This window comes from Coregonus lavaretus (genome assembly GCF_964263955.1).
Source record: "Coregonus lavaretus genome assembly, chromosome: 3".
Taxonomy (NCBI): Eukaryota; Metazoa; Chordata; class Actinopteri; order Salmoniformes; family Salmonidae; genus Coregonus; species Coregonus lavaretus.
The window spans coordinates 11,366,571-11,378,818 of NC_139990.1; the positions used below are offsets into that span (position 1 = coordinate 11,366,571).

The 12,248-nt window shown below is 43.2% G+C and overlaps 1 protein-coding gene across 2 annotated transcripts in view; it reads left to right on the forward strand.

Annotated features, from left to right (window-relative positions):
• fbxl2 (F-box and leucine-rich repeat protein 2) overlaps nt 1–12,248 on the forward strand; it is a 42,450-nt gene that overhangs the window by 18,034 nt on the left and 12,168 nt on the right. For both annotated transcript variants that reach the window (XM_084152092.1, XM_084152093.1), the window contains exon 4: nt 5,985–6,059. In XM_084152092.1, coding sequence (XP_084008218.1) covers nt 5,985–6,059 — 75 coding nt within the window. The remainder of the gene's footprint in view (nt 1–5,984; nt 6,060–12,248) is intronic.

Genomic DNA, 12,248 nt, shown 5'->3' on the forward strand with positions numbered 1-12,248 from the left:
TCAGAATGCAGAGCACAATGCACCAAAAAAAAAAAAATGCATTATGAAAATCCGCGAAATAGCGAATCCGCGATAAGTGAACCGCGAAGTGGCGAGGGATCACTGTAATTATAGTCGTGAAAATGTGTATGAACCTTTAACAGTGAATAATCAGAGGTCTATACAGTGGGGAGAACAAGTATTTGATACACTGCCGATTTTGCAGGTTTTCCTACTTACAAAGCATGTAGAGGTCTGTAATTTTTATCATATGTACACTTCAACTGTGAGAGACGGAATCTAAAACAAAAATCCAGAAAATCACATTGTATGATTTTTAAGTAATTAATTTGCATTTTATCGCATGACATAAGTATTTGATCACCTACCAACCAGTAAGAATTCCGGCTCTCACAGACCTGTTAGTTTTTCTTTAAGAAGCCCTCCTGTTCTCCACTCATTACCTGTATTAACTGCACCTGTTTGAACTCGTTACCTGTATAAAAGACACCTGTCCACACACTCAATCAAACATACTCCAATCTCTCCACAATGGCCAAGACCAGAGAGCTGTGTAAGGACATCAGGGATAAAATTGTAGACCTGCACAAGGCTGGGATGGGCTACAGGACAATAGGCAAGCAGCTTGGTGAGAAGGCAACAACTGTTGGCGCAATTATTAGAAAATGGAAGAAGTTCAAGATGACGGTCAATCACCCTCGGTCTGGGGCTCCATGCAAGATCTCACCTCGTGGGGCATCAATGATCATGAGGATGGTGAGGGATCAGCCCAGAACTACACGGCAGGACCTGGTCAATGACCTGAAGAGAGCTGGGACCACAGTCTCAAAGAAAACCATTAGTAACACACTACGCCGTCATGGATTAAAATCCTGCAGCGCACGCAAGGTCCCCCTGCTCAAGCCAGCGCATGTCCAGGCCCGTCTGAAGTTTGCCAATGACCATCTGGATGATCCAGAGGAGGAATGGGAGAAGGTCATGTGGTCTGATGAGATAAAAATAGAGCTTTTTGGTCTAAACTCCACTCGCCGTGTTTGGAGGAAGAAGAAGGATGAGTACAACCCCAATAACACCATCCCAACCATGAAGCATGGAGGTGGAAACATCATTCTTTGGGGATGCTTTTCTGCAAAGGGGACAGGACGACTGCACCGTATTGAGGGGAGGATGGATGGGGCCATGTATCGCGAGATCTTGGCCAACAACCTCCTTCCCTCAGTAAGAGCATTGAAGATGGGTCGTGGCTGGGTCTTCCAGCATGACAACGACCCAAAACACACAGCCAGGGCAACTAAGGAGTGGCTCCGTAAGAAGCATCTCAAGGTCCTGGAGTGGCCTAGCCAGTCTCCAGACCTGAACCCAATATAAAATATTTGGAGGGAGCTGAAAGTCCGTATTGTCCAGCGACAGCCCCGAAACCTGAAGGATCTGGAGAAGGTCTGTATGGAGGAGTGGGCCAAAATCCCTGCTGCAGTGTGTGCAAACCTGGTCAAGACCTACCTGGTCAAAATCGGCAGTGTATCAAATACTTGTTCTCCCCACTGTATAGCATATTTGTGTATTTCGGTGATCATAGTCTATTGGACCGACTTGGAAAAAGACGGCTCCTGCACTTATTTCATCCCAAGTCAAACACTGGCAATGTCTGGAATGGCACATCGTCCCATCGACGGGTCCAAACACCGTTGATATATGATTGTATCATCCCCGGGGATACATCGTTGCCTAGAAAATTAGTAAACAATCTGTCACGCAGATTCTGTGTCATGCACAAACCACCCGATTAGAGTCTAATCATTAGTCTACAGTGTGGAAATCATCTTACCAATATTGTATTTTCTTTTGTGCAAATAATACATATAAACAAATCATGTGGTGATATGTGGTACCCGATACCTTTGAATGGTGATTTGGAACCACACGTCGTAGGCCTACTGTGTTTTATTTTTGTATATATATACAGTGGGGAGAAAAAGTATTTAGTCAGCCACCAATTGTGCAAGTTCTCCCACTTAAAAAGATGAGAGAGGCCTGTAATTTTCATCATAGGTACACGTCAACTATGACAGACAAAATGAGAAAGAAAAATCCAGAAAATCACATTGTAGGATTTTTAATAAATTTATTTGCAAATTATGGTGGAAAATAAGTATTTGGTCAATAACAAAAGTTTCTCAATACTTTGTTATATACCCTTTGTTGGCAATGACACAGGTCAAACATTTTCTGTAAGTCTTCACAAGGTTTTCACACACTGTTGCTGGTATTTTGGCCCATTCCTCCATGCAGATCTCCTCCAGAGCAGTGATGTTTTGGGGCTGTCGCTGGGCAACACGGACTTTCAACTCCCTCCAAAGATTTTCTATGGGGTTGAGATCTGGAGACTGGCTAGGCCACTCCAGGACCTTGAAATGCTTCTTACGAAGCCACTCCTTCGTTGCCCGGGCGGTGTGTTTGGGATCATTGTCATTGTCAAGACCCAGCCATGTTTCATCTTCAATGCCCTTGCTGATGGAAAGAGGTTTTCACTCAAAATCTCACGATACATGGCCCCATTCATTCTTTCCTTTACACGGATCAGTCGTCCTGGTCCCTTTGCAGAAAAACAGCCCCAAAGCATGATGTTTCCACCCCCATGCTTCACAGTAGGTATGGTGTTCTTTGGATGCAACTCAGCATTCTTTGTCCTCCAAACACGACGAGTTGAGTTTTTACCAAAAAGTTCTATATTGGTTTCATCTGACCATATGACATTCTCCCAATCCTCTTCTGGATCATCCAAATGCACTCTAGCAAACTTCAGACGGGCCTGGACATGTACTGGCTTAAGCAGGGGGACACGTCTGGCACTGCAGGATTTGAGTCCCTGGCGGCGTAGTGTGTTACTGATGGTAGGCTTTGTTACTTTGGTCCCAGCTCTCTGCAGGTCATTCACTAGGTCCCCCCGTGTGGTTCTGGGATTTTTGCTCACCGTTCTTGTGATCATTTTGACCCCACGGGGTGAGATCTTGCGTGGAGCCCCAGATCGAGGGAGATTATCAGTTGTCTTGTATGTCTTCCATTTCCTAATAATTGCTCCCACAGTTGATTTCTTCAAACCAAGCTGCTTACCTATTGCAGATTCAGTCTTCCCAGCCTGGTGCAGGTCTACAATTTTGTTTCTGGTGTCCTTTGACAGCTCTTTGGTCTTGGCCATAGTGGAGTTTGGAGTGTGACTGTTTGAGGTTGTGGACGGGTGTCTTTTATACTGATAACAAGTTCAAACAGGTGCCATTAATATAGGTAACGAGTGGAGGACAGAGGAGCCTCTTAAAGAAGAAGTTACAGGTCTGTGAGAGCCAGAAATCTTGCTTGTTTGTAGGTGACCAAATACTTATTTTCCACCATAATTTGCAAATAAATTCATTAAAAATCCTACAATGTGATTGTCTGGATATTTTTTTCTCAATTTGTCTGTCATAGTTGACGTGTACCTATAATGAAAATTACAGGCCTCTCTCATCTTTTTAAGTGGGAGAACTTGCACAATTGGTGGCTGACTAAATACTTTTTTTCCCCACTGTATTTTTAACCTTTATTTAACCAGGCAAGTCAGTGAAGAACAAATTCTTATTTACAATGACGGACTACGGATGACGGATACTAGACCCTGTCAATGGTGATTTTGAATAATTTCAACTGAGACCGAGTGCACATGTTCACCATAGAAGACGTCACTGGGCAGTCTTCTTGGGAGTGCGTAGCAAACAATCACACTCAGCGCGCAACAGCTGCCCAGCGCAGAGCTCACATCCTATCTACTCGAAGATGTCTTCTCTTCGGAGGAGATTACGAACCACTGGCATGGTGAAGAGGGAATAAGGGGCGCTTTGCGCTCTTGGCCAACGACGCCCGCAAATACCTCTGCATCTGTGCAACAAGCGTTCCGTCTGAGCGTGTTTTCAGTGCAGCAGGCAATAGGCTGTTGTTACCCAACTCCACAGTCTATTAAAGTCAGAAAAGGTGAACATGCTTGTGTTCCGAAACCTTTAGGTAAGGTATGGTGAAAAAAAAAAAAGGCTGAATGGTTCTTCATTGCACTTTTTATTTGTTTAATTTTCTAAGCCTATTCACAGATGCATCTTATTAGAAAGAAATGTAGCTTAGGCTAAAAATATTATGTTAATTGTGCCAGTGTGTCTTTGAATACTACTTATTTGTAATTTATTTTGTTAATTTCGTCCTTTTTGTTTGCTTTATACATTTGTAGCCAAATGTGGGTTATTCTTTTTATAGGCGCATTTTTTTTGCATGCTTATTCGATAGGCAAAAATGCATTAGTTCAATATATGTTCGTTTTTATATAAGGTTCATTCGTTATTCAGGTGTTATAAACAAATGTTTTATGTGATTGTTGTTGGCTTTGAAATAAATGCACTATTCGTAATAGCTATTCAAAATAAAGTTGATTGTGAGACAACCCTGACACAATTTTTCATTTATTTGTTGTTCCGGCTCTTTAAAGTGCTGCTGTGGGAGCTGATGTAGGCTAATGCCCGTTGCGCAATTCAAGGATATGAATAAACACTTAGACAATAATTGAAATGTTAGTTTCAGTGCTTGACTTCGGCAGGAGCTCACCAGAGCTGAGTACCGGCACCTCAAATGTTCTACTGCTAGAGCTCCTGTTCCTTTTATAGAATATTAGCTCAAAAGTATTGTGGAGCTCCGGCACCTAAATATAAACAGTACCGGCACCCAAAATGAGTATCAGAAACAATTTCAGTCTAAGTCAAGCACTGGTTAGTTTATAAGTTTAACTTGTACAATTAACGTTTACTACAACTTTTATTGACAATAGTAGTCTAGTGTAGGCCTATATTTTGGGCTGTTTGGTTTGCAAGGGTGAATTTTCCAGCAGCACACAATTGTTTTTTTCCTAAAGCTTTGGTGAGGTGGAGACCAGAAACTTAAAGGTTTGTTTAAACTTCCCATTCGATTATTCTATCTTATTGTTTCTCTCAGTCTCATTATGACCTTAACATGTTTTTATTTAGGCCATTCACAAACAACATCAAACTTTCTGAGAATGCTGTTACTGACTCCTGACTTCGTTCGATGGTTGATCATGAAAGAGTAGGCTATATGCTTAGGCCAACAAGTCACATTCAAATCGAATGGGGATTGGGACAAGGGAAATTTAAGCTTTTAAAACAACAAGCCAGACAACGTAGTGTCCGCTGCAAAAGGCCCATGATCAACCGACATTGGAGAAGTGAGAGAGAGAAATGTTATGACATTTTGTGCCGCTTTTGGCGCTCTCCGCTCCGTCTACAATCTGCTCTTGCATTATGTTAATAGTAGGCTGTCTGTCTTCCTACCTACCACATATTTATTGAAATAGGCTATAATAAATAGGAGTAGGTAATTTGGCATGTCGCCCGGCTGTGCGCTGCCCTGTTGTGTGCTGCCCAACTCCGGCGGTGCCAGTCATGTTCAAATAGGCTAAACTGTAAAGAAATACAATAATAATACTCAAACTATTGTCTGTCGAATAATAATGTCGTCGCCATCGATGATATCTGTCAAACTTCGTTGATCTTCGATTATAAACTGGGTGGTTCGAGCCCTGAATGCTGATTGACTGACAGGCGTGGTATAGCAGACCGTATACCACGGGTATGACAAAACATTTATTTTCACTTCTCTAATTACGTTGGTAACCAGTTTATAAAACTAATAAGGCACCTCAGGGGTTTGTGATATATGGCCAATATACCACGGCTAAGGGCTGTGTCCAGGCACTCCGTGTTGTGTTGTGCATAAGAACATCCCTTAGCCGTGGTTTATTGGCCATATAGCACACCCCCTCGGGCCCAACCTGCCCTACTGAACACAACCCTGGTGTGTGGTATATGATTGATAACACCATCACTCTCTTCTCTATCTGTTTCTCTCTCTTTCTCTTTCCCGCTCTCTCTCGTTTCCTGTCTCCCCCCTCTCAGGCGTGGAATGTCCTGGCCTTGGATGGTAGTAACTGGCAGAAGATTGACCTGTTCAACTTCCAGACAGACATAGAGGTGAGAGGTCAGGGTGAGGTGTGTGTGAGGGGGTGAGGGAGGTGATCCTACATATACACATTCTGAAAGTGGATGCACTTACTGTACTGTAAGTGACTTTGGATAAAAGTGCCAGCTAAGTGGCATATATTATTATATTTAGCATATTGTGTGTGTGTGTGTTGAGCAGTATTATGAGGCTGCTCGCCCAGGGCTTAGTACTGTGTCAGTTGGCTTTGGTGAATGTCTGGTGACGTCACTGATCCTCTCTCTGAGCCACGTAGGTCACACCAGTCTCTTTCTCTCTGTCTCCTTCTCTCTCTCTTTCGCTCTCTCTGTCTCTATCTCTTGTAATGTGTGTGTAAGTTGAATTGTATCAACAAAGAATTATAAAAAATTCTCCCCCCTCTGTGGGTGGGTAAAATTACTAGGGAAGCCAAGCCAGGTCGCAGTTGTAAATGAGAACTTTTTCTCAACTGGCTTACCTGGTTAAATAAAGGTGAAATAAAAAAAATAAAAAAAAGGGGAGAAAAAGGCATATTACATCCTATGTGTTGTGATAATTGCGTTGTTTGCTCTATAACCTATTAATTCATATGCCTTGCCACCGTGATATATAGGCCTAAGGCTGAGACAATAACATGCTGACCACACCGCCCGTGTTGCGTGCGCGAGCGTTGCAAAATAAATGAACACATACATGTGATTCAATCATTTCATCCAAACTGCTCGCGCGCGTCAACGAGCGTCTGCGTAGCCAGGCGCTAAAATAGAACTTGTATCAATTTTTGACGCTTGATGCGCTGCAAGTCCCGCCTCTCCCATCTCCTCATTGGTTTTTAGGAGCATATACCCATGTGGGTGATTGAAATATGAACTGAGGTCCACACTCCAGTCCAGTTGGTGGTGGTAATGCACCTTAAAATTGGTTGCCAACTGCCATATAAAGTCCAAAGAAGGAGGAGGAGGAGGAGCAGGAGAGATTACTAGAAACTAACTAGATTTCCCCTTTTATCTGTGGATTAATTGTCGGAGTAGAGAACACACGATTTTGTGTGACTCAAAATGGGTCAAAAGATCCAGAAAAAAAGACCTTAATTATCATGGGAGGACAAATGCTCACTAGCTTCCCAATGCTACGGGTGGCAACAATATCATACTCTTTTTGACCAGACAGCATCAGATAGATGGGCTTGGGCTACACATACAGTGAAGGAAAAAAGTATTTGATCCCCTGCTGATTTTGTACGTTTGCCCACTGACAAAGAAATGATCAGTCTATAATTTTAATGGTAGGTTTATTTGAACAGTGAGAGACAGAATAACAACAAAAAAATCCAGAAAAACACATGTCAAAAATGTTATAAATTGATTTGCATTTTAATGAGGGAAATAAGTATTTGACCCATCTGCAAAACATGACTTAGTACTTGGTGGCAAAACCCTTGTTGGCAATCACAGAGGTCAGACGTTTCTTGTAGTTGGCCACCAGGTTTGCACACATCTCAGGAGGGATTTTGTCCCACTCCTCTTTGCAGATCTTCTCCAAGTCATTAAGGTTTCGAGGCTGACGTTTGGCAACTCGAATCTTCAGCTCCCTCCACAGATTTTCTATGGGATTAAGGTCTGGAGACTGGCTAGGCCACTCCAGGACCTTAATGTGATTCTTCTTGAGCCACTCCTTTGTTGCCTTGGCCGTGTGTTTTGGGTCATTGTCATGCTGGAATACCCATCCACAACCCATTTTCAATGCCCTGACTGAGGGAAGGAGGTTCTCACCCAAGATTTGACGGTACATGGCCCCGTCCATTGTCCCTTTGATGCGTTGAAGTTGTCCTGTCCCCTTAGCAGAAAAACACCCCCAAAGCATAATGTTTCCACCTCCATGTTTGATGGTGGGGATGATGTTCTTGGGGTCATAGGCAACATTCCTCCTCCTCCAAACACGGCAAGTTGAGTTGATGCCAAAGAGCTCCATTTTGGTCTCATCTGACCACAACACTTTCACCCAGTTCTCCTCTGAATCATTCAGATGTTCATTGGCAAACTTCAGACGGGCCTGTATATGTGCTTTCTTGAGCAGGGGGACCTTGCGGGCGCTGCAGGATTTCAGTCCTTCACGGCGTAGTGTGTTACCAATTGTTTTCTTGGTGACTATGGTCCCAGCTGCCTTGAGATCATTGACAAGATCCTCCCGTGTAGTTCTGGGCTGATTCCTCACCGTTCTCATGATCATTGCAACTCCATGAGGTGAGATCTTGCATGGAGCCCCAGGCCGAGGGAGATTGACAGTTATTTTGTGTTTCTTCCATTTGCGAATAATTGCACCAACTGTTGTCACCTTCTCACCAAGCTGCTTGGCGATGGTCTTGTAGCCCATTCTAGCCTTGTGTAGTTCTACAATCTTGTCCCTGACATCCTTGGAGAGCTCTTTGGTCTTGGTCATGGTGGAGAGTTTGGAATCTGATTGATTGATTGCTTCTGTGGACAGGTGTCTTTTATACAGGTAACAAACTGAGATTAGGAGCACTCCCTTTAAGAGTGTGCTCCTAATCTCAGCTCGTTACCTGTATAAAAGACACCTGGGAGCCAGAAATCTTTCTGATTGAGAGGAGGGGATCAAATTCTTATTTCCCTCATTAAAATGCAAATCAATTTATAACATTTTATAAATAAAAAAAATCTGGATTTTTTTGTTGTTATTCTGTCTCTCACTGTTCAAATAAACCTACCATTAAAATTATAGACTGATCATTTCTTTGTCAGTGGGCAAACGTACAAAATCAGCAGGGGATCAAATACTTTTTTCCTTCACTGTATGTGTAGCCCAAGCCCATCTATCTGATGCTGTCTGGTCAAAAAGAGTATGATATTGTTGCCACCCGTAGCATTGGGAAGCTAGTGAGCATTTGTCCTCCCATGATAATTAAGGTCTTTTTTTCTGGATCTTTTGACCCATTTTTTTTATTTATAAAATGTTATAAATTGATTTGCATTTTAATGAGGGAAATAAGAATTTGATCCCCTCCTCTCAATCAGAAAGATTTCTGGCTCCCAGGTGTCTTTTATACAGGTAACGAGCTGAGATTAGGAGCACACTCTTAAAGGGAGTGCTCCTAATCTCAGTTTGTTACCTGTATAAAAGACACCTGTCCACAGAAGCAATCAATCAATCAGATTCCAAACTCTCCACCATGACCAAGACCAAAGAGCTCTCCAAGGATGTCAGGGACAAGATTGTAGAACTACACAAGGCTGGAATGGGCTACAAGACCATCGCCAAGCAGCTTGGTGATAAGGTGACAACAGTTGGTGCAATTATTCGCAAATGGAAGAAACACAAAATAACTGTCAATCTCCCTCGGCCTGGGGCTCCATGCAAGATCTCACCTCATGGAGTTGCAATGATCATGAGAACGGTGAGGAATCAGCCCAGAACTACACGGGAGGATCTTGTCAATGATCTCAAGGCAGCTGGGACCATAGTCACCAAGAAAACAATTGGTAACACACTACGCCGTGAAGGACTGAAATCCTGCAGCGCCCGCAAGGTCCCCCTGCTCAAGAAAGCACATATACAGGCCCGTCTGAAGTTTGCCAATGAACATCTGAATGATTCAGAGGAGAACTGGGTGAAAGTGTTGTGGTCAGATGAGACCAAAATGGAGCTCTTTGGCATCAACTCAACTTGCCGTGTTTGGAGGAGGAGGAATGTTGCCTATGACCCCAAGAACATCATCCCCACCATCAAACATGGAGGTGGAAACATTATGCTTTGGGGGTGTTTTTCTGCTAAGGGGACAGGACAACTTCAACGCATCAAAGGGACAATGGACGGGGCCATGTACCGTCAAATCTTGGGTGAGAACCTCCTTCCCTCAGTCAGGGCATTGAAAATGGGTTGTGGATGGGTATTCCAGCATGACAATGACCCAAAACACACGGCCAAGGCAACAAAGGAGTGGCTCAAGAAGAATCACATTAAGGTCCTGGAGTGGCCTAGCCAGTCTCCAGACCTTAATCCCATAGAAAATCTGTGGAGGGAGCTGAAGATTCGAGTTGCCAAACGTCAGCCTCGAAACCTTAATGACTTGGAGAAGATCTGCAAAGAGGAGTGGGACAAAATCCCTCCTGAGATGTGTGCAAACCTGGTGGCCAACTACAAGAAACGTCTGACCTCTGTGATTGCCAACAAGGGTTTTGCCACCAAGTACTAAGTCATGTTTTGCAGATGGGTCAAATACTTATTTCCCTCATTAAAATGCAAATCAATTTATAACATTTTTGACATGTGTTTTTCTGGATTTTGTTGTTGTTATTCTGTCTCTCACTGTTCAAATAAACCTACCATTAAAATGATAGACTGATCATGTCTTTGTCAGTGGGCAAACGTACAAAATCAGCAGGGGATCAAATACTTTTTTCCCTCACTGTACTGAGAAAGAGGGGCTCTGTTTCGCTCGCTCTGATGCTTTCTCCGGTGAGATACATTCAGCGCCTTGCGAATATATATATATATATATATATATATATACACACACACACACACACACACACACACACACACACACACACACACACACACACACAAGGCACACCTGGCATTCTCTCAACCAGCTTCATGAGTTAGTCACCTGGAATGAATTTCAAATAACAGTTGTGCCTTGTTAATTTGTGGAATTTCTTTCCTTCTTAATGTGTTTGAGCCAATCAGTTGTGTTGTGACAAGGTAGGGGTGGTACACAGAAGATATCCCTATTTGGTAAAAGACCAAGTCCACGAGCAACGGACATTAGACCGGTGGAAATCTGTCCTTTGGTCTGATGAGTCCAAATTTGAGATTTTTGGTTCCAACTGCCGTGTCTTTGTGAGACGCAGAGTAGGTGAACGGATGATCTCCTCATGTGTGGTTCCCACCGTGAAGCATGGAGGAGGAGGTGTGATGGTGCTTTGCTGGTGACACTGTCAGTGATTTATTTAGAATTCAAGGCACACTTAACCAGCATGGCTACCACAGCATTCTGCAGCGATACGCCATCCCATCTGGTTTGCGCTTAGTGGGACTATCATTTGTTTTTCAAAAAGACAATGACCCAACACACCTCCAGGCTGTGTAAGGGGTATTTGACCAAGATGGAGAGTGATGGAGTGCTGCATCAGATGACCTGGTCTCCACAATCACCCGACCTCAACCCAATTGAGATGGTTTGGGATGAGTTGGACCGCAGAGTGAAGGAAAAGCAGCCAACAAGTGCTCAGCATATGTGGAAACTCCTTCAAAACTGTTGGAAAATCATTCCAGGTGAAGCTGGTTGAGAGAATGCCAATAGTGTGCAAAGCTGTCATCAAGGCAAAGGGTGGCTTCTTTGAAGAATATAAAATATAAAATATATTTTGATTTGTTTAACACTTTTCTAGTTACTACATAATTCCATATGTGTTATTTCATAGTTTTGATGTCTTCACTATTATTCTACAATGTAGAAAATAGTAAAAATAAAGAAAAACCCTGGAATTAGTAGGTGTGTCCAAACTTTTGACTGGTACTGCATACAGTGGGGAAAAAAAGTATTTAGTCAGCCACCAATTGTGCAAGTTCTCCAACTTAAAAAGATGAGAGAGGCTTGTAATTCCCTTTGTTGGCAATGACACAGGTCAAACGTTTTCTGTAAGTCTTCACAAGGTTTTCACACACTGTTGCTGGTATTTTGGCCCATTCCTCCATGCAGATCTCCTCTAGAGCAGTGATGTTTTGGGGTTGTCGCTGGGCAACACAGACTTTCAACTCCCTCCAAAGATTTTCTATGGGGTTGAGATCTGGAGACTGGCTAGGCCACTCCAGGACCTTGAAATGCTTCTTACGAAGCCACTCCTTAGTTGCCCGGGCGGTGTGTTTGGGATCATTGTCATGCTGAAAGACCCAGCCACGTTTCATCTTCAATGCCCTTGCTGATGGAAGGAGGTTTTCACTCAAAATCTCACGATACATGGCCCCATTCATTCTTTCCTTTACACGGATCAGTCGTCCTGGTCCCTTTGCAGAAAAACAGCCCCAAAGCATGATGTTTCCACCCCCATGCTTCACAGTGGGTATGGTGTTCTTTGGATGCAACTCAGCATTCTTTGTCCTCCAAACACGACGAGTTGAGTTTTTACCAAAAAGTTCTATTTTGGTTTCATCTGACCATATGACATTCTCCCAATCCTCTT